Genomic DNA, 22,803 nt, shown 5'->3' on the forward strand with positions numbered 1-22,803 from the left:
ACTGCCACCTTCCTGTCTCTTGGCCCCAAAGATAGCTTCAGGTGTGTGAGAATTAAAAGCACAGCTACCTAAAAAATATTTTGGTTTCATTTCCAAACTCACACCTCCGGAAACTTTCAACCAGGGAAACAGAAGTGTACCTCAGTGTTGGGTTGCTCCTTATGTGGACACACTTTAGAAAAAGGTATTTTATCACCTTTGAATTTCCAGGAACTTCCGATAATGCCTGCCAGAAATGTGGATCTTATTTGCTTCCGTTATCTTAGGTGGCCATGGAAAAACTATTTTCCACTTCAAAAAGTAGTTTGTTCCCCAAGGAAGAATTAAAAACGCTTAAGGTGTCACAGAACAAGTCTCCATCACCCACCAGTGGTACTTGGCCCTTCCTGTGTCCAGTGTTCAAACCCAATGGTCAGAAATACGCTGTGGACTACTGGGCATCTCGGGCTTGCCATCCATCCCACTGCCTGCAGGTAGTGTTTCTTCATGCACTTTCCAGCAAATACAAACACGGTGTCACTTTTCCCTTCCTTGTGGAGGAACACTGCAGTGCTTCCTACTGGTGGTGTGAAGGTGCTTCCTGCCCTCAGCCTTGCTGAAGAGGGTGCTGCCCGGCTTTTGTTCACTTGCTATTCTTACGCGGAAGGTGCATGGTCTGTTCTTAGTCACCAGGCTGTGCTGCCCCCCCAAGCCTATGGCTAAACTACCAGCTGTGGTTCCTCTTCTCACAGTCAGGAGGCGGAGGTCACACTTGGCGGTGATGTCTGGGCTCCCATCTGGACCCCCTCTAGCATCCTTTGCAATGCCCATGCCTCTGCGGGGTGGCAGAGTTTGAGAATGGGCCTATTTTGATCTGGTTGCCTCAGCTATGAAAGCTGAGTGCAGGTAAGCAGCTGGTCAGGTCCTTAAAAGTCCCCATGCCAACTCAGCTCACGACTCTGGGACTCAAACACCCCGTGACTTACGAGCAGTCACCCCCAGTCTCAGCAGTCTCCTGCCTAGGTGACTTGATCCTTGCCTGGGCGGTGGACAACATGGGAAGTTGCGCCGCTGGATGAGGGAGAACACGGCGTCTGTTCTGCCCGGGATCCCTGCCTGGCAACCATTCATCTGCATCCCCAGGGCCCTGCTCAGTGAAGCCGGGCACTTTGGCCTCCTGGGGGCGGGGACGATTTGCATCCAGGTGGACCGGTGGGCGGACTCAGGCGCTGACTCCAGCCCCGCCCTCCCCCAGCGGCGAGGCCACACCCCGGCGCCGCGACCGGGCCGGACCAGTCAAGATGGCCCTGGCGGTAGCAATGCGCGCGCGTCCTGACGCGCATCCTCCTCTGCCCGTGTGCGTGGCCCGGAGGCGGGATCTGGGCCGGGGGCTGGGACCCGGCAGGGGCGGCGGGCTAACGAGCTTTGCGCGGCCCTTCTCAGGGCCTCTGCTCCGAGGTGCGGCACTCTGAGGGACTCAGCCGGTGGCCGGTGGCGGGGACGGCGCGCGGCGCTTCGCGAGCCAGCGGGTGCTGGTGGAGCCGGACCCGTCTGCAGGTAAGCGACCCGGAACCCCGGCCTTCTGCACGTCGGGCTCGCCGAGCGCCGGAGCCGGTTTCCTGCCTGGACCGATATCAGGGCACCTGATTCAGTTCTCCTGTTTAGCTTCTCTCATGGCCGCCGAAGGCAGGTGATGAGGGGCCCACGTTGGTCCCATCGACGAGTCCCATGAAAACCTGAGTTTCTGAAAGGATCATTTCTATGATAGATTTCGATAGACATGAAAAAATGCAAAAACAGATTTTAAAAGTGTTGGATGGTGATGATGGTTGCACGACGTTATGACTAAATACCACTGAGTTGTACACTTCAAAACGGTTGAAAGAGTAAACTTTGTTATGTAAGCAAGAAAAAAAAATTACCGGCTAGATAATTTACCAAAGTGCTTTCCCCCCCACCTGGGAAGAATTCACTAGCTTTGCTGGCTTACCGTGGTGGGAGGTTAAGTTTGAGCTCAGAAAGCCAAATCTGCCTGGTTGTGTCCTCACTGCCAGACCCAGGTTGCCTTCAGGCATCTTGAGGCTTGGATGAATTAATGGACTAAAAGTGCTTTTTAAAAATGTTTTCATTTAGGGCTAAAGTCCTGTTACTGCAGCTGATGTAAGATGACGTTCAACATTCCATTCGAGAAACACTTATTTTGTACCTACCCTGAGCCAGGGATGCAGTTGTCTACCTCGTGATGTACAAGTCCATCCAAATTCTTGATTAACTTCTGTTCACCTTCAGCCTCTTTACCTTACACCCAGTGTCCTGGAGTCAGCCTCACCAAGCTCTGCAAAAATCGAGTCAGCTTCAGAAACCCCTCAGAACCAAGTTTGGGGAGCTCACTTCTGAAAGTTTTGATTGCTTATATGTACATACCTGTAGCCAGTTAATAACTACCTCTTCTTCATAAATCAAAAGTCTCAGAAGAGCCATTTTGCCTGCAGGACTTAATTCTCATTCCTAGAGAATGGGTTGTGTTGACCATCCAGAGATTTGCAAGACCCCGACCAGGGAAGTGCACCCTAAATGAACAGTGGCGTCTCTGAATCACTTGAGGTCGGTCCTTAGGCCAGGCAGTGAGAACAGATGGCCCTGGCCAGCCCAGGCTAGCAGCTGCACTGTCCACAAGGGCAGGCCCTGTCGCTCCTGTTTTCCCTGCTGCTGGCAAAATGGATGTTTGGACGGTGGAGAATGTGAAAAACATCTGACCCCTTTACCCTCAGTCCTTTCTTAAACAGGCCTGAACCAGAGCGCCCCACTAGAGCTCCCCTGCACATCTGGTTCTAAGAATTTGTTCACGTCCTCCTCAAGAAAACTAAGGCCATTTCCTATTCCCATGAGGATATAGGACTTGCATTTGAGAGAAAAAGATCAACAGAAATTTGTACCTGAATGTTCACAGCAGCATTATTCACAATAGCCAAAAGGTGGAACCAACCCAAGTGTCCATGAGCACACGAATGGATAAACAGAATGTGCTCCACGCGTACAGTGGAATGTCCTTTGACCTTAAGAAGGAAGGAAGCACTGACTCATGCTGCTGCAAGGATGAAACTTGAAAACATGTGAAGTGAAAGAAGGCAAACACAAAAGTTCCCATAGGTGAGTCCATGTATGTGAAGTGTCCACAACAGACAAATCCATAGGAACAGAAAGGAGACTAGTGATGGCCAGGGGCTGGGGCAGGAGGAAGGGCAACTGTTGATGGGTACGGGGTTTCCTTTGTGCTGATGGACATGTTCTACAAGTAGATAGGGGTGGTTGTGCAACATTGTGAATGTACTTAGTGGACCTGAACTGTTCATTTTTAAATCGCTAATTTGCTAGGTGAATCTCACCTCCCTTTTAAAAAAACCCAAACTGTGTAGCTTCCCATGGCCAGGCTGAGGATGCAGGATGACTGGGAGCACCTTTCCAGTGCTAGGCATGAGCTTTGTCCTCTTCATTTTCAAACCAGGGGTCACTGTACTGAAGCTCAAGAGCCCCCCAGTGAACAGCCTCAGCCTCGAGCTGCTGACAGAGTTAGTCATCAGTCTGGAGAAACTGGAGCATGACAAGACCTTCCAAGGCATCCTCCTGACTTCGGTGGGTGCTCTGGAGCTCCCGCGGGGCCCGAGTCCTCTGATCCAAGTCCCGACTCAGAAACCATCCTACACACTTCGTGTGGTGTTGAATACTTGGGCAGCTCCAGACACAGGTGCCACCACAAGAGGCCTCCAGGGGTCGCCTTGTGGCTCCAGGGGGACCTGGGCAGATGGTTCTCCAGCAGGAGACTGGTGACTCTGTCCCAGGCTGCTTCCCAGGCCCATGGGGTTGTGGGGTCAGGCCCTGGGGCAAGGTTCAGATTCCATACCCGGGGCCAGAACTTAGGTGAGGTCAGGTGACACTTTTGCAGGGATAACCTTGAGCCCACACTGCTTCAGGAAAGATGGACCCTATGCAAACTTGGCAGCAGCTTCCTGGGGCGCCCTTACTTCCCTAGGACTGCCCTGGGGTCTTCTCAGCTGGCCTGGACCTGACGGAGTTGTGTGGAAAGAACCCAGCCCACTACGCGGAGTTTTGGAAGGCTATGCAGGAGATGTGGCTGCGACTCTACCTGTCTAACTTGGTGCTGATTGCCGCCATCAATGTGAGTGTCTCCTTCCCGAGGGGCCTGGATGACTCGCTCCTTAGGCTGAGGGATGGGCATGACCCTGTCTTCAAGAAGCCTCTGGAGAGGAAAGGGGCAATCGGGGAGACTCTCAGAGGTGGACAGGTCATTACAGACCAGGTTACTGGGGGGTGGGAGGTGCAGAGGGACCAGGGCCCATGGTCGACAGGGCCCAGCAAGAGGGATCTGGGGGGGAGGGGCGTGTGGGGGATCAGATCCACATTTTGGGAACGTGACTTTGGCCTAACCTGGGCAACGCAGGGGCAGGGCTCAGGCTCACAGAGGTGCGAGGAGGGCCTGCTCTGGGTGGAGAGGAGGGATGGCCAGAGGCAGGAAGACTCCCTGAGGTGCAGTGGCAGCTGACAGCAACCTGCCACTTCTCTTTGGGGCAGCAGTGTGCATGAGACAGGGCAGAGTGAGGTTGGGCTTCTGAAGACCTCCTGCTGGAGATGGCAGCAGGCCCTCAGTGGGGCACGACAGGAGGTAACAGCTCTGGCTAAATGCCTGCTTGGCATTTGAGGGTACAGACAAGAGTTTTGAGTGGAAAGGCCGCTTGCTGCCCAGATGTGAGGCTAAGAAAAGAGGGATGTTCCGCCGTGATAGCTGGCCACCCTGCCGGTGCCCTCAGCCCTCAGGCTGATGGGCAAGCCTGGGTCCCCATTGTGTGCACACCCCACCAAAGACTAGGGTGCAGAACCCTAGGGTCTGGAGGCATCCCAAGAGCTCACATGCACTTGAAGGGCATTCCTCGGGCCCTAGGCTTTCTGGAACATGACTGGGACCAGCCGCAGCAGCACCTGGACCCGTTGATCTTGCTTCCCCTGAGGGAGCCTGCCCAGCCGGAGGCTGCCTCTATCTCTCACCTGCAATTACCGGGTGCTGGCTGACAACCCCAAGTACCTCATGGGGCTGAATGCGACCCTGCTGGGCATCATCATCCCCTTCTGGTATGGCCGGGGGCTGCACCCACATTCCACTTGTCCCTGGGGCTGTGCCCACTTCTCAGGGAACCCCGAGCCTGTGGTAAGTAGGTGTCTCCGTTCCAGGTTAAAAGACACCCTCATAAACACCATCAGGCACCGTGCCACCGAGTGTGCCCTGCAGCTGGGGTTGCTCCTCCCACTGGCAGAGGCCCTCCACATGGGCATGGTGGACCAGGTGTACCTGAGGACCAAGTGCTGAGCACAGTGCTCTCGGTGATGGCCCAGTGGATGGCCATTCCAGGTGAGGAGCCCAGGGAGGGCCGACAGCTGTGGGTCAAGCAGAGCCCCTCCCGTTCCCAGCTGGAAGCTCCTGCTGAGACAGAAAGTTCTCAGGTAATTCACAAATGAGCCTTTCACAGTAGCAGACTGTAGAGTTCTGAGGCCAAGATAACAGATTATCACAAGACAGAGAGTTAGGATGGGGGTGCTTAAAACTACAGAAATGCAGGGGGAAGGGAATAGCTCAAAGTGGTAGAGTGCATGCCCTACGAGGTCCTGGGTTCAATTCCCCAGTACCTCCTCTTAAAAAACAAAAAAGTAAATAAATCAACCTAATTACCTCCCTCCCACACCTTAAAAAACAAACTACAGAAATGCATTCTCTCACAGTCTCTAGGCCAGAAGGCTAAAGTCAGAGTGCAGGCAGGGCCTTGCTCACTGCAGAGGCTCCAGGGGAGGCTTCTCCCTGCCTCTTCCAGCTTCTGGGGCCTCCTGGCTTTCCTTGGCTTGTGGCTGTATTGCTCCAAACCCTGTCTCCGTCTTCACGTTTCACATGCCCTCTGAGTGTCTCTATGTCTCAAATCTTCCTCTCCTTTTAAGGACACCTATCACTGGCCCTAGACCCATTGCAAAGACCCTTTTCCTAATAAGGCCACTTGGACATACCATTTTGGGGTCCACTATTCAGTCTACAAACAGACAATTGGGAACAGCCTGGGTGTCTGTGTCTAGAAATAGGGCTGCTTGTATCAACCATCATGGAGACCAGGGGTGAGAAGACTGTTTATAAAGAGCCAGGGAGATTTGCAGCTCTATGGGTCACACCGTCTCCACCACAGCTGTGGCGCTGGAGCGTGAGGGAAGCCTCAGTGTACGGGAACTAACAAATGTGTCGGTATTCCAATAAAGCCAGGCCACTGAATTCTGAATTTCATGTAATTGTCACATGTCACAAAATGTCACCCTAAGATTTTTTTCATCTATATGAAAATGTAAAGACCATTCTTCCTTCTTGAGCCACAGGGGGCCATGTTTGCCAATGCCTTACACAAGTGATTGAATACCGTGCAGCCATTAATTATGTTGTAAAAGAATATTTAGCAACATGGAAAATATTCTCAACAATACAGATGAGTGAAAATAATAGGTTAAGAAGGCAGTTTTTACAGTATCATCCTGTATGTTTTTAAAACAAACCCATGGATTGTAGTGATACAGGAAAAATGGGGAGGGGGAGGATGGACATGTTCCAGGCAAGTCCCTGGGATGGACTCCCCTCAAGTGCTTGGCTTTGTGAAGGAAGGAATTAAAGAGTGAGCCATAGTTGAGTAAAAGTAGGTTTATTCAGAGAGATGCATACTCCATAGACCAAGTGCAGGCCATGTCAGAAAGCCAGAAAATCCATGAGGTGGGGGGTGGAGTTTAGTTTAAAGTATAAGTAGATACACACTCCATAGACAGAGGGCATGCTGTCTCTGAAGGCAAGAGATACACATTCCACAGACAGAATGGGGGCCTTCTCAAAAGGCAAAAGAAAGGCCACGAGGTGCAGGGTTGTAAGTTTTTAATGGGCTCAGTAACTTCATATGTTAATAAGTGGGAGGGTTATTCCAACTACTTTGGAGAAGGAGCTGGGATTCCCAAGAATTGGGCCATCACCCACTTTTTGACCTTTTATGATAAACCTTGAAATTTTCATGGCGCCTATGGAAGTATCATTTAGCATGTTAATATATTACACTAAGCATATAATGATGCTCAAGGTCTACTGGGAGTTGACTCTTCCTCCATCTTGGTGCTAATTGCTGTGTCGTTCTTTTAATGGTTATGCCATGTGTCTCAGTAGGAAACAGATGATTTTCATTTTCTTCTTCCTTACTCTGTATTTTCTAAGCTTTCTACCAGAGTTCCAACAGGAATTCTCTTGGCAGGGCTGGGAATGATGCCACTGTCCCAGATTGTGGGTCTTTACCCGGGGACCCCATTTTCCTTAGATCACACTCGACAGCTGACCAAGAACATGATGCAAAAGCCCACTGCAGACCACCTGCTGAAGCAGCGTGACACTGACATCCAGTACATCGTCAGCGTCATCTCCAGGGACTCCATCCAGAAGTCCCTAAAGACCTACTTAGAAAAACTCAAGTGAATAAAAGGCTAAGGGCTGGGCTGCCCACGCAGGGCTCTTAGCCGTATGCCCTCTCCTGTGGTTCCAAGGGATTTTAAATAAGGTGTTTTCCATTTAAAAGTACTTTCAGCTCTTTGTTTTGCTGATCTTCCTAGAAGGCCCAGTGCCTCTTAGCCATAGTCCCAAAACACGCCACCACCCATGAGTGCCTTTTGTGCCTGGCAGGTGGGCAGAGGGGCACAACTGGCAAGCAGTGTCTTGATCTGGGAATCATAACCTGACAAGTGGGGCCATTCTCGACTTCAACAATGTCACCCCTGACTGTCTCCTTTGCCAAAGCAGAATAAAGTCCTTGGCTGGTGGGATGCCTGATTGCTAGAGGCATAAGGCCAGGCAGTCGTGGGCCCTAACGAGCCACACATGACCCCCACCCACACCCCTGACACAGGGAAAAGCCCTTGGGCAGCCATGTTTGGTGTGTTTGGATGGAAGGCATGTACAAATTTCAGAGGAACTGAGGTGAGGGAGACATTCCTTGTGAAGCATTTTACATTACAAGCATCCTAAATCTTATTTTAGAAAGAGCTAGCAAGAGAAGCTTGTCCAAACTCTTGAAACAAAAGTTTTCCTCTCCCGTACAATTCAGATCAGCTCTCAAATCCTGCCAAAGTCGAGATGCTTTGAAAACCAGAAACCTCATGGGGCTCCTGTCAGTTACACTGTGTACCCCAGCTCTGCTTATTCCCAATCCTCAGGTGTTGGGCTTACCTGAGAAAGAGGCCACTGTTCTCCCTGATAAGTCCTTGCCTTGCCCAGGGCTCCTGAGGAGGAACCTACCAGGGAGGCACCTTTGAAGGGGCTGAACCACTGTGCGCTGTTTGGGTTCTATGGGCAGGACCTTAACCCAATCCACCTGCTCACCACTAAGGGGGCTCTCCAAATGTCCCTGGGCTGCTGACCAGCTGAGGGCAGGGGCCAGCCTTCCTGACCTCCCCAAGGACTGCAGCGCTGGGTGTGGCAGGACCCTGACATAAACAAGCGCCTGAAGGGTCCTGCAGGCCTGGGAATTGGGGCTGTAGGGGGAACAGCAGGGCCTGGAGGTTGGCTTTGTACATCAACCCTACATGTGTGTGAGTGTGTGTGAGCACTTATCCCCTGCTGCCCTCAGTACAATTTTTTTTTTAAGCGAATGAGCCTGGCTGAGACCCAATCAACTTTATTGACGGACACTAAAATTTGAACTTCATATAATTTTCATATGTCACGAAATAGGATTCTCCTTTGGATTTTTTTTTAACTGTTTAACAGTGTAAAGATCACTCTTGGTTCACAGGCCATACAAAAGCAGGTGGTGGGCTGCATTTCATCTGTGGGCAGTAATTTCCTAACACACACACACCCCCACCATCTAAACATATACTGTCTGGACACTTACTTCTTGCTGGCAATTATGTAACATCTACTTCATTATTAAGTGAGGATGATAATACAAAATTTGCTTAAGGCTTCATCTAAACTGCTGGTTTAGTACAAGTTCTTGAAAGCAGTTTGCAGAAACAAAGAACAACCAGTGAGCACACGAGCTGCCTTCTGGAGCCAGCCTGGTCTGGAGTTGGCTGGTACCCAGCAGGATGTGGAATGGGCAGGGCTGGCTGTCCCTGTCCTCTAAGGGGGCTGGGACCAGAGACCCACTGAACTGCAGGACCAAGGTTTGTGCCCCAGAAGGGCTGAGTCCTAAGAAATGACATGAGGCATCGGAGCTGACAGGTGTGTGGTCTTGGCTGAGTATTTATTGAGCTCAGCTGTGTCCCCAGCACTCTACAAGGTGCTTCTCACAACCCTATGAGGTAGGTGGTGGCAGCCCAGTTCATAGTTGGGGAAACAGGTTCCAAGTGGTCACATCACTTTTCCAAGCCCTGCTGACCCTGCCCTTCAGCCTTGCTGGGGTTAGCTAGCCACCCTGAAGAACTCTTGTAAGACAGTTGCTTGTGGCCAGAGTCTGCAGGCGTTGTGCTCTGGCCAGGCCTCAGAGCTGTCAGTGGGACTTGAAGGTCACCTCCACAGGAAAATGGTCACTGATAGCAAGGGCCTGGAGGGAGGAGGGGCCAAGCCTCAGAGGCTGTGCTGAGCAGCCTGTCCCCTCTCACGCTCCACCCTAGAAAACTGCCCCAACTCGGGATGGAGCCCAGTGGGTATCCACAAACCACTGCATGGGGGTGGGGGAGCAAGCTGGTGAGGACTGGACTGTCCACCCTAGCTATTACCTGTAGGTGGGTTGGGAGTACAACTGGGGACCCTACTTTGGAGAGACAAGGAGCTTCCTATAGCGCCATCCCAGATTTGTTCCATTCAGCCAGAACTGAACCACTGAAGGTCTTTTCTAGAAACGCTAGTGCAGGGAGGGGTGCGCAGGGTGCACTGAGGTTGGGCCCAGCCGCGGCCTTGGGACCCCAGGACCCTGTGCTCCCCTCACCCCTGCCGGACCCAGCCAGCACTCACCTGAGCCTGGTCCAGGCCAAGTTCTTCCTGAAAGTCGTGGACAGCGGCCGACATGGGCTTCAGGCTACTGCGCAGGCGGGCGCCACAGAGCACGATGCGATCGTAGGCACAGTCTGAGTTGCCCACCGTGGTGTCGGCGCTGTCGGGGATGAGCCACTTGAAGACTTCGCTGCTGCGCAGGCGGATGACCGCCCAGTCCTGAGCCCGCACGTATTTGCAGTCAGCGTTAAAATCGCCCAGAAACAGCATGTCCTGCGGGGGACCACAGAGCAGGGCCTGAGCCTGCTGGAGGGGCGGGCCAATCGCCAGCGCGCGCCTTCGGGAACCCGGGACCCTGGAGGGAGGGCGGGGCCATGCGGACGCGGGGGCTTACGTCGGTGCCCCACTTGTCGATCACGTCCAGGTACACGTCGTAGAGCGCGTCAATCTCGGCCACGGCCTGGTGCGGTGCGGCATGCAGCGGAATCAGCACCAACTTCTTGGCAGCTGCGGGAGTATGTGGGCATCAGGGGTTGGGGCGGGGCCCGCAGGAGGGGCGGGGCCAGCATGGGGCGGGGCCTCACCAGAGCCAGGTGCTGAGAACTTGACCACGAAAGGTTCACGACTGAAGGCATCCTCAGGGTCCGGGTACTGGTACGTCTCCACGACCGACACCGCGTCCTTCCTGGGGGTAGAGGGTGGGTGAGGTCGCTGAGCGGCCCCCGGTGCCCCGCGCGCCCCGCCCCCGCGGCCCCGCCCCTCACCTGTAGACGAACAGGTACATTTCCTTGTACTGGTCCCGACCCAAAGGCTCGCTGCTCACGAAGTTGTACTCATGTTTGGACACGCTGCAGAGATACCGTCCAGACCCGGAGTCAGGGCATCGCGCCGAGACCTGGGATCCTGGCCCGGGCTCCCAACGCAGGGCCCTACCCACCACACCTGTTGATCTGCTCCATGAGCGCGTACACGGCGCTCAGGTCGGGGTCTCGCACCTCCTGCACGAGCATAACGTCATAGCCAGCCAGGATCTAGGGGAGGGGCCGGCAGGTGCGGGGTCACTAAAGGAAGATTCGCCCCAGAGCCCAGCTGCGACCCCGCCCAGGGTCCCCGGCCTCACTTGTGCGATGACGCTGCCGCAGGCTGGGTCTGACACTTTGCTGTCGCCAAAGCTCTGGATATTGAAAGCTCCGATGCGCAGCGCCGCGACTCCAGAGGCCCCCAGCGCCCAGAGCGCTGTCAGTAAGGCCAGGGGCCCGCTGTCCATGGTACAGAGCGGGCCAGCTTAGGACAGACACAGCCCGCTTGAGCGCAGATTTAGAGTTGGACACATCGGCCCACTCCTCTCTGACCCGGCTGCAGGGGCTCAGGGGAACGGGGGACTGGACAGGTTCTGCCACCCATTGCTGGCTGGCACGAGGGCACATCTTTCCCATGCTGCTCTCCAGTCTCCCCAGGGTGGTAGGCTTGGCTCTCCGCCCATGACCATCCTACTCCATGGGAAAACTGAGGCCCAAATATTAAGACCCCATTCCCATCTAGCCCCCCAACCCAGCTCAGCCCCACCCCCAGACTCACCTGAGGGATGTGGATAGGCCTGTCAGAGGCTCAGGATCTGGGTCCCAGTGAAGATCTGAGGTCCAGGCTGAGAGTGAACAGACTTCAAGGGCTCGGTCCAGCAGCAGCGCTGGCACCCCAACTTGGTGGTAATTTGAAGCCCTGGTCCAGGGAGGGGCCAGACTGTGCTGGGTCCCGCCCCCTCCACTAATTTGGACACTGTAAGTCCCAGCTCCCATTCCCAGGAGACCCCCCCACCTCTACCCTCACCCCAGGACAAGGCAGCAGGACATCCACCCTGAGACTGCTCTGCTGCCCCCACGCCTGTCAGAACAGACTCAGAAGGCCCTGTCTGCCCACAAGCTGCATCAGGACTGGGGAAGAGGACCAACCAGCCATGCCCATGGTCCAGGCCTTGCTCTCATCCCCGCCCTGGAGAAACTAGGTCACCCAGAATCTCCCTCCTCAAGCTGCACCCCCTCAGGGAAACAAGGCAGCACAGGCAGGAAAGACCAGCCCCATTCCTCCTGCCCCATATCTCCTACCCGTCCCCTCAGGGTAAAAAGCCAAGGCTCCTGGTTGTCCAGCCTCATTCCTCAGCCCCAGCGCAGCCCCAGGGTTGGAGGCTGGGAAGCAGCACCCCCTTCCCCCTACCTCGGCAGGACTCAAGGAGGTTGGGGTCACAGCTCCAGCTGGGCAGGGCAGTGGCAGGAGGCTGCCTGTCCACATGCCAATAACACCTACGCACCACCAAGGTGCCGCCAGCCCCGTGGGCAGCCCTGGGTGGGGTGACCAGACACTAGAGTATAGAGTGGCCTGGGCATGCAGTGGCTGCCAGAGGGGAACCTGCCAGGGCAGTGGCACCAGCCCCCGAGGCTGCCACTGCCGCAACATCACAAGCGGCGGGTTTCCACGTTTTATTGTAAAGCAACCAAAAACTCTGTATTTACACTCTCACATCTCCCCTGAACACCTTAAGTCTGTGCCCCATCTTCTCTGTACTCAGCCAGGCAGGTGTGGGCAGGGCACTCAGGGTCCCCGCGCCCTGCCTCAGCCCAGCCCACTGGGACCCTGCAGGCACCCATGCTAGACGATGACCGTCTGCACCTCGAGCTGGCCCTCCGGCGAGGCGATGACCAGCTCGCCTGCATGCTCCAGGATCTCAATGTCCTCCGATGAAACCATGGTCACAGTGGCCTGCTCGGCACCATTTGTGCCCGAGCGGGCTGTGAGCACAGTGCCTTCACTGATGGCCGAGGCCAGTGTCATGGCCACCTGCTCTGTCAGGCTTTCAGGGGTGGCAATGGTGATGGTGTCCGCAGCAGCCGCCTCCGGTCCCAGCTCCGCCTCCTGGTCCATGGTCACGTTCTGCACAATAATCTGGTGCCCGGCGCTGGCCTGGTGCACGATCTGCTGCACCACCTTCATGATGTGGCTGTCTACCTGCGGGGGGCTCATGGCTCAGCCAATGAGTCTGGGTGAGGGTGCAGGCCGCCCCTCCCCACCCTTCCCCGAGCCCCTCACCTCTGTCTGGGTGCCCTCGATGATCTCTGTGGCTTCACTGGTCTCCGCATCATCCGCGGTGGCCTGGATGGAGCATCAGAGTTCAGCCTTGCCCGCCCCTGGGCCCCAACCCAGCCCCAGCGGCCCCACACCCACCTCAATGATGTACTCCTGGGTGTCGGCCACCACAGATGAGAACTCAACCAACACAGTGTGTGGGTCTTCTGCAAGGACGGTGGCGGCTGCCGCGGGGCTCTCCTCAGACACCAGCAACTCCTCTACCTCCAGCAGGCAGCCCCCTGCAGTGGGGACAGCCACAGCGCCCCTCAGTCAGGACTGGCCGACTGCAGCCCCTCGCCCTTCTCGCTGCCCCGCTCTGGCCCCAACCTTTGGTGCGCAGGTGCCGGTTAAGGGTACCGTGTTCCGCAAAGCCACGGCCACACTTGTAGCACTTGAAGGGCTTCTCGCCCGTGTGGTGCCGCACGTGCCGCACCAGTGAGCCTTTCTCCCGGAAGCCTCGGCTGCAGAATGGGCACACATGCGGCTTCTCCTCCAGGTGGGTCCGGAAGTGCACCTGCTGGGCATTCTGTGGAGACCCACTGTCAATGCCAACCTGGCCTCGGCCATAGCTCAGAACTCGGCTTTCCCAGCCCACCTCTGGAACCGAGGGAGGGGGTCCATGGGCAAGGGGTGAGGGCCCAGGCCAAGACTGAGAAGGCTGGGGGTGAGAGGGAGATGAGGGAGGTCTGGGGCAGGAAACAAGACAAGTATGGCTCAGGGAGTGAAGAGCCCACAGATTTGGGATGGGGGGTGGGTGGTGGCAGGAGTCAGGTGCCAGGGTCAAGAGGCCCACCTTGGTCTTGTAACGCTTGCCACACTCGGGACAAGGATAGGGCCTCTCATCCGAGTGGACGCGCCGGTGGCCACGGACGTGGGCGATGGTCTTATAGAGCTTCCCACAGTCCCCACAGCGGAAGCGGCGCTCGTGCACGTGCACCTCCTGGTGCTTCTTGAGCAGGTAGGCCTTGGGGAAGGCCTTGCCACACTGCATGCACGTGAACGGCCTCGGGCCTGGGGCCACACTTGATATCAGGCCAGGTCCACCACCCAAGGGCCTGACCCCAGCCGCCCGCCACCTGCCCACAGACCACCCTGACTGCACACCCAAGGGCACCTCCTGGCTACCCACAGGCCATCCACTGCCTGGTGCCCCACCATCCTGCCTCCCACCTGCATGGCCCCTCTTGTGGGCCTCCAGGGTAGCCGCCGTTGGGAAGGTCTCACTGCACTGAGGGCATGGGTGGGTCCTGGGCACAGCTGAGGTCTCATTGGCCACCTGCTGGGAGAGCAAAGCATGCCTCCAGTGCCTGCTGCAGGCTGGGCCCCAGCAGTAACGAGGACAGACCTGAGGCACCCCCACCCTGGTAGGCTCCATCATGGGCCCCAGGAAGGCAGTAAACAGATCAGGGAACAAAATCAATGCAGAAAGTGATGCAACTTTCTACCACAGGGAGCAGGGAGCACAAGGAGGCAGGTGGCAGCCAGGCCAGCATGGTGACTCCATACCCAAGGTCCAGCCGCCCAGAAGGAGCACACTGGCAGGGCAGGCACCTACTGTCTCCACTTGCTCCACCTCCAGCAGCGGCAGTTCTGGGGGACTGTCTCCCAGGGGCTGGGGGCTGGCCGCAGTGGGAGGGGCTGGCTCCAGGGCTCCCTCCTCCCCAGCAACCCGCTCAAGGACGATGCCAGAGTTCTGCATGGCCTGGTGCAGCAGGTTCTCACGGCTGCCCTCACTGGAACAAGGAAGCTCCTCGGGGCCAGGGGGCTGCAGGGGAGGCAGATGGAAGGGGCTGGCCAGGCAGCCCAACACACAGCACCCACCTGCCACCACTGCACAGGGCAGCCCCAAGTGGCCCTGGGGGCCACTGTCCACACCCAGGATCTTCACTCAGGAATACCCCTGGGAGCCCCACAGCCCACTCCACCTGCCCTCGCCTCCCCACCTCATCCCCAGCTCAGTCTACCTCGCCCCTCCCTGCCCTCTAGCATACCAAGGGTCTCCCATCTCCCCTGCAACCAGACTGGGTGCCAGGAAGGCAGGCCCAGGTCAGTCCTAGTCCCACTGGAGCCAGTGCCCAGAACCATGCCCAGTGCTGAGCAGACAAAGGCCGCCCCCTGACCTGCCCCCACCTCTGGGGCGAGAGCTTTCATGCCCAGGGGAAGCTCTTGCATCTGGACATGGACTTCGTGGATAACAGTGCCCTTGGCATCTGTCACCAGGTGAATCACAGGCGACGTCTCCATGGGCTCGCCTGTCACTGATGATGATGTAACAGTCCCCATGGTGGAGGTGCCAGACCCTTTAAGGCAGAACCGAGAGAGTCCTTGAAGAAACACCCAACCAAGGTGGCACCCGGAGAGCAGCCAGGGCCAGGGCAGGGAGACTTCTACCATGCTGACCTGCAGGAGCGTCCTCTTTGCTGACAACCACATCTTTGCTCATGCTGAAGCGGATTTTTTCCGTGCACGGGGTGAGAGACTTGAGGTGCCGGGTCAGCGCACCCGACTCCCGGAAGCTCTTCCCACACTTGGCGCACTTATAGGGGCGCTCATCTGCAGAGAGAACAGAGTCAGTCTCGGGTGGGGACAATGGCCTGGCACCAAGGGGAAGTCAGGCCTTGAGCCACAGCCCCACCAGCACCAGGAGCCAGGGCCCCACAGGACCAGCAGCAGTGTGCCATGCACTCCTGGCCCCAAGGCCACTCACCTGTGTGCCGCCGGTGGTGCCGGATGAGCGAGCCCTTGGTCCGGAAGGAGGCCCCACACAGTTTGCACTCATGGTCCTTGCGGCTGCTGTGAGTGACCATGTGGGCCTTGAGGATGCTGCCCTGTGAGGAGGGGCAGTGAGGTTCAGGTACCTCCCTGGGCAGAACTGGCAAAGAGGCCTGGCCCCCAAGCAGGCATAGCTCCAAGCACACCAGGTTGTGGACTGGTCGGCCCAAGGCCCGGGGGCTCACCGTCTTGAAGGTCTTGTGGCACAGTGTGCACACGTAGCGGCCATCCTTGTTCACCAGCAGCTTGACCTGGGCCTGCTCGCCCTCCCCAGCGGGCCCGGGACCCTGATGGCTAGGGCTGCCCGGGGCCTCTGCCATCTCGCTGTCCCCTGGCTCTGCCTCAGCGGCCACAATGACCTCTTTGATGTGTCCACCACCTGAGGAGAGGCGGATCAGCCTGAGCCTCGGGTCGCCATGGGCCCTGCCACCTCCTGGGATCCCAGTCCAAGGACACTGCCGAGACGCGGCAGAGCTATACTGACCAAGGCCCAGGTCATGGCACCCACTCAGCCTGAACAGGTGGGAGGCACTCCCCTCCAACTCCGTGGAGCTGCCCAGAGGAGCTCCAGGCCTCCAGAATGTGTCTGGTAGGGAGATGCACCATGGACACAGATGCCCCCTCCCCTAAGTCAAGAGGAGCACACAGGGGTCCTGCCATCTCCAAGGGCAGCAGAATGCTGGCGTGGAGGCAGTGGACAGGCCAGCTCACGGCCGTCTGCCCTGCTTGCTGCCCCGGCTCCTGCTGACAAAAGAGGGAAAAGGCTTCAGTTCCAAGGCAGGCGGGCCAGGGCCCCGGCCTGCAAGAGGGAACACTCTCCACATGCCTGGGACACCCTGAGGAAGGAAGCTGGGCTTTTGCAGTTCTCATGGGTGTTAAAGAAATCTGACAATGTGCGAAGCCAAGCTGTAAACACACTTTGCATTTTCTGTTCAAAAAAAATGACGTGTGGGAAACGGTTGTGAAGCTGCTTCTTAGAAACCATCTCAGTCAGGCTGGCGTTGTGTTTTGACAAGCCATTCTCTCCAAACTGAATGGAAGCACGGTGACTAAGAATTAAGGGCATCCCTGTCATGCCCTGGCTGATGCGCCTGAAGCTTTATTTTCCCTCCGCCCAGAAAGCGAACTTCCAAAAAAACAGGGATTTCTGCCAGGCTTGGACTTGAGTTTGAGTGTGAGGGGTCAGGAAAGGGGGGAACATGGCTGCCCTGAGTCCAGAGATGAAGTGCAAGTTTATTTCCAGGGATGGGAAGAGGCAGGAGGGCCTGGAATAGGTATCCAGCCCCTATGTAGCCACTGCAAACTGTGCCCCCAGTCCAGTGAGGAGTGAGGACCCCCAAGCCATGGGATGCTGGCGGCTGGTGGTTTAGGACTCTGGCCAACCCTAGGCTCCAGATCACTGAGCAGCTGACACCAAGGGGACATGTGGGGCACCTAGGATGCCTGCAAAGGGGAAACTCCCAAGGTGCAAGAGAAGCAGGGGGTGCCCAGAGAGGAGCCCCTAGAGCACAAGGAGCAGCCCAGGCTTGGGCGTGGGTCAGCTGGAGGCCGGATGGCTGGAAGGGCCCGGCTACCCAGGAGGCCAGAGCCTGGAGATGCTGTCTGAACCCAGGGAATGTGTTTTCCCATATGACACCACCCACACCAGAAACTACAACACCAGGGCTGGAGCATGGCCCCACCTCCCACAAGACAATATTCCTATACCAGAGTGGCAACAGTCAACTGTCCTTGTCCGCAGGAATGTCAGGGGAAAGACAGTGGGCGAGAGAGACAGCTGTCCTGCTGCCTCCTTGAGGTGGGACTTCGGCAGAACAACCTGCTCTGAGGTTTCCCTCCCCCGAGGTCTCCTCCACCCTTTCTTCCTGCCCAGCTGGTCCCAAGTGTTTCCCAAGGTCAAGTTCTACCTGTTGCCCAAACCTGCTTCCTGTCCAGCTGCTTACTCTCATCCCTGTCCAGGCCCTTGCCCATTCCTTTCCCAGCCTCCCACAGCATCATCCCTCCACTGCCATGCTCACACCCAGACCCTGCTCCCTCGAGCTACCCTTTGAATGTCCCAGCTGCACGCTCACCAGTCCCCTATTAACGAATATTGACCCAACCCAGACCTCTCAACACCCCCTCCCCTACAGCACATGAGTGGAGCACTTTAAAAGAGCCATCAAAGAGCCTGACTTGGCGTTGTACGCTCTTAAAAGCCATGTGAGAATCAGGTGAGGAATCATCACCCCTACGCCAGAGGGAGTGAGCACTAGGGAGGTGAAGGCCAAGGTCAGGGGTGAGTTGGAGCAGCAGGTACAGCCCACGCATACCTCAACCAACCCTCCAGAGCTGACTATGGAAGGAGGAGGGGAGGAGGCAGAAAAAAGGGGAAGATTCTCGAAGGACCAGGGCAGAAACAGTCTGGCGAAGCTGCAGGAGAGAGCAGCCAGCTCCTGATCACATACAAAGTGAAGACTCCCAGAGGCCCAGGCTCTGGGCTCTCCCTTTCCTAGCAGGGCAGGACCTGGTGCCCTATGCTTGCTCTTCCCGCAGGCCCTGCCCTGGGGAAGGTGTACAAAAGGCCTCAGCCCCTCCCTGGCCAGGCCTTGCTCTTGGGAGAAGAGGGATATGGGCAGCAGAGGTCCCCAACCTCTAACCTTGACCAGGGACAGCTACCAGGTCAGAGATGCCTCAACATGAACAGCCACAGTGAGGCCAAGCCAGCTTACCGACAATGTCAGGTGTGTGGCTGATGTCGGCCGTTAGAGCAGCCGCCTCCACCACAATGTGGGCCACGGTGATGGGTTCCTCTGGGCCTGCTGCTGCCGGCACCACCTACCAATGGGGGACAGGACAGAGAAGACTCGTTTGCAGGGCTCCAAAGCTCCTTTGGCTTGGAGGACGCAGGCTTCGGTTTATGTCCAGGTGGACAGCTGGTTGGGGGCTCTCATCTCCCACAATGGAACACCACTCTGAGCCTGACTCCCAGCCTGCACCCTTCCACCCAGGCCTGAGGGTCAGCCCCATCACTCTAATGCCTCTGGCCACCGAGAACCCCATGTGGAGCCCTGATCACCCTCAAGGAGGACTCCAGGACGAAGTGACCAGAAGCTCCAGTATGAAGCTCTGCTGGCTCTGCAGAGAGGAAGGTGAGTACCTACACCCACCAGCCCCAGCCAGGGGATCAGGGGAAAGGGCCCAAGGGATGTGGGGCCTGGGGCCTTCCTGGAGGAGAGGACACCTCTGGGAGGGGCAGGAAAAGAGCACAGGGTCAGAGTGAGACAACTCTGGGCCCACTGTCCTCTGGACCACTCCCTGGGGTGACCTGAGGCAACCGACTTCTCTCAGAGTCTCCTTTCCCACTTTCATATGATGAGGATGACGAGTGTATCCAGACCTTGGGGATGCTATGGACTCAATAAGACTGTGTGTGCACAGCCCCGGGCCCATGGGGCACAACCAAGTTGGCCATTTGTGTGACAGGGTGCGGGGACCCACAGAGCCACACTTTGTTTGTGGACTCCCCAGGAACTGTATATACAGGACAGGAGACAAGACAAAAGGACAAAAGCCACCACAGTACTGCTGAACCAAGACAGGTCCTTGGGCTCCAAGAAAGGAGCGACCCCAGGCCCCTAGGCTTCAGCCAGAGGCTGCTAAGAAGACCAGCCATCCCAGGCCATCCAGGAAACCCCAGAGTACCGCCAGGAGTTCCCCAACCCATAAATGGATGCCTGCCCTCTGCCCGCCCCGTGTCAGAGGGACCCAGCTGCACAGGTCTAGCCCAGCACGTCACCTCCTACTCCTCCTCCTGCTGTCTGGTGAGCCCAGGGAGCAGGGCACCCAGGGGTGTGCGCATGCACATGTGCAATGGCGGGGTAGGGGGGGCCTCACCTCCTGGCCCAGCAGTGCAGCAGCAGCAGGGGTGGCAGGCAGGGCTTCCTGAGGGACCCGTTGGCAGACCTTTTGCAGCTTGTGCTGAACAAAGTCCTCCAAGGTGGTGAACTCTGCCTGGCAGCGGCCGCATCTGTGCACATCATCCTCATCTGCAATGAGCCTGCATCAGTGGGGCCTGAGGGAGACTCCAGATCCAGCCAAATCCACCCAAGGGTGGAATGAGAACCAGAGGCACCTTGCCCAGCCCTCCCAAAGGGGCTGAGAACACTCTGAGAAAATCCCCTGGAGGTCTGCAGAAGCAGTGCCCATCTCGGGGAAAGCACCATCCAGCGGGGTGTGGTCCTGACCAGACACTTAAGACTGCAGGGATCTAAAGCCCCTACTTCAGAAACGAGGGGAGAGGGAGGCCCAGGGAGTAGCTGGGAGGCAGAGAGATTCACCCAAGCCCGTCCGGGGACAGTGGAGGATTAGGGTTTAAGACTATTGGGGCTTGCATGTGATCCTGGGCACCTCAGTGACCATGTCTGGATCCGTTTTCTCATCTGTAAAATGGGCTGACTCAGTATATGTGTGTGCAGGGCACAAGGGGGTTAGTGGGCTGCTTCTCACAGGGCTCTAGCTGGAAGGCCAGCCCTCGGCAAACGTTGGGGAGGTGGGGCACCCTGACCCATGACCACTCTGTTTTCACTCTGACTTGGTGCTTCACTAGTTTCAAACAGGCAGCATCTCCCTACTCTGGTGAAGTTGCCCAAGGTGGAACTTGCCAGAGGGGCTCCACACCTCAGGGCCACCACAGCTGAGCCCCTCAACCATCTGGGCCAACTAGCCATTGCTTGCCCCAGGTCCTGCAGGAGAGACTTCCTGCTCACTGAGTCCCCTACTGTGTGCCAGCCACCTCACTGGGGACATCACCAAATCTGCCAGCACCCTGAGGAAATGGAAATGACTATTCCTACTCTAGAAAACAACTTGAGATTCAAGGCCACCCAGATGGTAAGTGTTGAGGCCAGAACCTAAACCTGAGGGTCTACTCCAGACACCCTACCATTCGCACCAAGAGATGGGGGATGTTCCTTCTGCTTTCTTAGAAGTCTGTCAGCTCCCACCACCTCACATGCAGTCCCACATCAAGGTCAAACCCAGGCTTAGAGTCTAGAAAGAGCTCAGTCAATGGCTATTGAATTAATGATAAAAAGGCCAAATGGCATCCATGACTCATGCACAGGAGGCCACCTGACAAAGGGCAGTCCCCTCCACATGGCTGACAGTCACAAGCCAAGCACTCAGGTGCCTGCTACCCTCCTCCCATCCCACTCACCGAGTCTGACTCAGCACCAACACGTTGCCATTGAAGGAATCCCCACCACAGAAGGGGACAGGCCCAGCCTATGTAACCCTGAGATAAAGCCATGGCAAACCTTATCTGGGCACAGCAACCTCAAAAAGGACCCCTCTCCAGGTTGGCACTGCCCTCTGTGGTACTGCCCCTCCCCAAGTTGGAATAAGGAGCAAGAAAAAATGCACTGAGAACACAAATTCTGTAAGGACAAAGACCACCTCCCTGATATCACCAGCCAACTCCCCCTGCCTGGTCCAGTCTACAACCTCATGGGACAAGTTCTGAGGGCAGAGACAAGAGTTCTGTCTTCAAAAGCTATCAGTGCCCCTGTGAATGAGCCCTTGATATGTCACCAGCACTGTTCTCAGAGATTTACATACATACTCTCTTTTGATTCTCACCACCATCCTATGAGGCAGCAGAACCCAGAAGTTAAGGGAGTGAGTTGAGTAGTCACACAATTCTGGCACCCAACCAGTCCTTGACACTTACTAGCTGGATGACCTGGTCACTTTCACATCTTTGAACCTCAGTTTTCCTCATGGGAACAATAGTAAAAAATAATAATAAATGGGAATAATAATAACAATAATAATAATGGCACCCAGGGTTGACTGGAGAATGAAAAAAGCTGATGCATGGGAAATGCTCCATACTGTATCGTCAACAGCAGCATCCCCATTCTGTAAGGGAACATGGAGGCTCAGGGAGGTGTGTGATCACCTGCTCAGGATTGACTAGCTAGAAAGTGTCTGGTCTGGGACAGAGCTGGCTGCAGCTTTCCAGCACTAGGCTCTGCTTCCTCCCCAAGGGTCCTGAAAAGACCCGAGGCCCCGCCCTCCCAGAGCCTCCAGCCACACCCCAGCCAGGGCCCTAGTGGCCAGACAGGTGCAGTGGGAGGGGGCCCGGTGGAGGGCAGGGCCCTGCCCTGACAGGGAGGCCGAGAGGGGCCGGGTCGTGAGTCTGAGGGCAGGGCTGGCGGTGGAGGCGTCCGCGGAGGTCTACACGGACAGCCCCGGTGGCTTGGAGAGCCGTAAGTATCCGTGTATGGGCACTGGCGTCCACGGGGTTGATGGGCGCCAGGCAGGAGAGGCCCGAGAGTCTGAGGAAACCGGGAGGCTCGTGGAAAGCTATGAGGAGACCCGTGAGGTCCGCAAGGAACCGGGTCTGGGAGGGTCTGCCGCATCCGTAGCTCAGGCCATCCGGGCCTCCGCCAGCCCGGGCTGAGCTGCCCCCACCCCAGCCGCGCCCGGCCTGGTCCGGCCCTGTTACCTTCCTCGCTAAAGGGCGCCGGGAGACCGAGAAAGCCACCGGGGGCCAAGGCCGCCGACGCCGCCGCGACCCCGCCCTCGCCCGCTTCCCGCCCGGCTTCGGCCCGGGCTTCTGCCGTATGCGCGGCCGTCACCCGCACTGCCATCGCGCCCTCCATGTCGCAACGCGCCGCAGGAAGATGGCGGATTTACGACCGTGTCGTCATAACAACGGGCCGCGCCAAGGCGAGCGAGAGAGAACCCAGAGAGGATGACGACGGGGCGGGGCCAGGGTGGGTTTGACGGGCAGGCGGCGGGGCGGAGCCTTAGGGGTGTGGCCCGGGACTGCAGAGGCGGGGCCAGGCTCAAGAAGACAGGGCGGGACTCCTGGGAAGGATGTGGTTACGGCGGAGCCGACTGACAGGCGGAGGGGAGGAGTCGGGGGGAATCACCTGCGG

At 56.9% G+C, this 22,803-nt stretch overlaps 3 protein-coding genes across 8 annotated transcripts; 1 reads left to right on the forward strand and 2 right to left on the reverse strand.

The window, feature by feature from the left end:
* The first annotated feature begins 1,280 nt into the window (after nt 1-1,280).
* Nucleotides 1,281-7,528, forward strand: ECI1 (enoyl-CoA delta isomerase 1). Its single transcript, XM_074346515.1, is given in 7 exon segments — nt 1,281-1,536; nt 3,485-3,612; nt 4,010-4,156; nt 5,004-5,025; nt 5,028-5,333; nt 5,336-5,401; nt 7,374-7,528. Coding segments are annotated over 7 exon segments (1,080 nt in total).
* Nucleotides 6,704-12,304, reverse strand: DNASE1L2 (deoxyribonuclease 1 like 2). Its single transcript, XM_074346511.1, is given in 8 exon segments — nt 6,704-9,596; nt 10,007-10,258; nt 10,380-10,508; nt 10,511-10,670; nt 10,750-10,833; nt 10,928-11,016; nt 11,106-11,244; nt 11,564-12,304. Coding segments are annotated over 8 exon segments (1,125 nt in total). The 5' UTR covers nt 11,782-12,304; the 3' UTR covers nt 6,704-9,542.
* A 142-nt stretch (nt 12,305-12,446) lies between these two features.
* On the reverse strand, nt 12,447-22,559 carry E4F1 (E4F transcription factor 1). Of its 6 annotated transcripts, none has more exons than XM_010949868.3 (14): nt 22,368-22,559; nt 19,754-19,905; nt 18,589-18,694; nt 16,063-16,256; nt 15,813-15,933; nt 15,506-15,658; nt 15,236-15,405; nt 14,661-14,870; nt 14,276-14,381; nt 13,899-14,116; nt 13,433-13,631; nt 13,202-13,344; nt 13,067-13,129; nt 12,447-12,985 (listed from the first exon to the last, which is right to left on the reverse strand). In XM_010949868.3, the coding sequence occupies exons 1-14, from the start codon at nt 22,522-22,524 to the stop codon at nt 12,629-12,631; spliced, it is 2,349 nt and encodes a 782-aa protein (XP_010948170.2). In that variant the 5' UTR covers nt 22,525-22,559; the 3' UTR covers nt 12,447-12,628. The 6 variants fall into 6 exon arrangements, with proteins under 6 accessions (XP_010948170.2, XP_074202608.1, XP_074202607.1 ...); XM_074346507.1 differs by having other exon boundaries at nt 14,276-14,384; XM_074346506.1 differs by having other exon boundaries at nt 15,236-15,429.
* Nucleotides 22,560-22,803: the final 244 nt, after the last annotated feature.

This window comes from Camelus bactrianus, chromosome 18 (genome assembly GCF_048773025.1).
Source record: "Camelus bactrianus isolate YW-2024 breed Bactrian camel chromosome 18, ASM4877302v1, whole genome shotgun sequence".
NCBI lineage: Eukaryota > Metazoa > Chordata > Mammalia > Artiodactyla > Camelidae > Camelus > Camelus bactrianus.

What these genes read in the sequence shown, in the direction of transcription:
- E4F1 (XM_074346505.1), bottom strand. Translation starts at nt 22,524, where the DNA reads ATGGAGGGCGCGATGGCAGTGCGGGTGACGGCCGCGCATACGGCAGAA. An exon ending in AGGTGGAGCAAGTGGAGACA is followed by an intron (nt 14,385 to 14,660) that starts GTAGGTGCCTGC and finishes TTGCTCTCCCAG; the next exon opens with CAGGTGGCCAATGAGACCTC. An exon ending in GCAAGCGTTACAAGACCAAG is followed by an intron (nt 13,632 to 13,898) that starts GTGGGCCTCTTG and finishes GGGTCTCCACAG; the next exon opens with AATGCCCAGCAGGTGCACTT.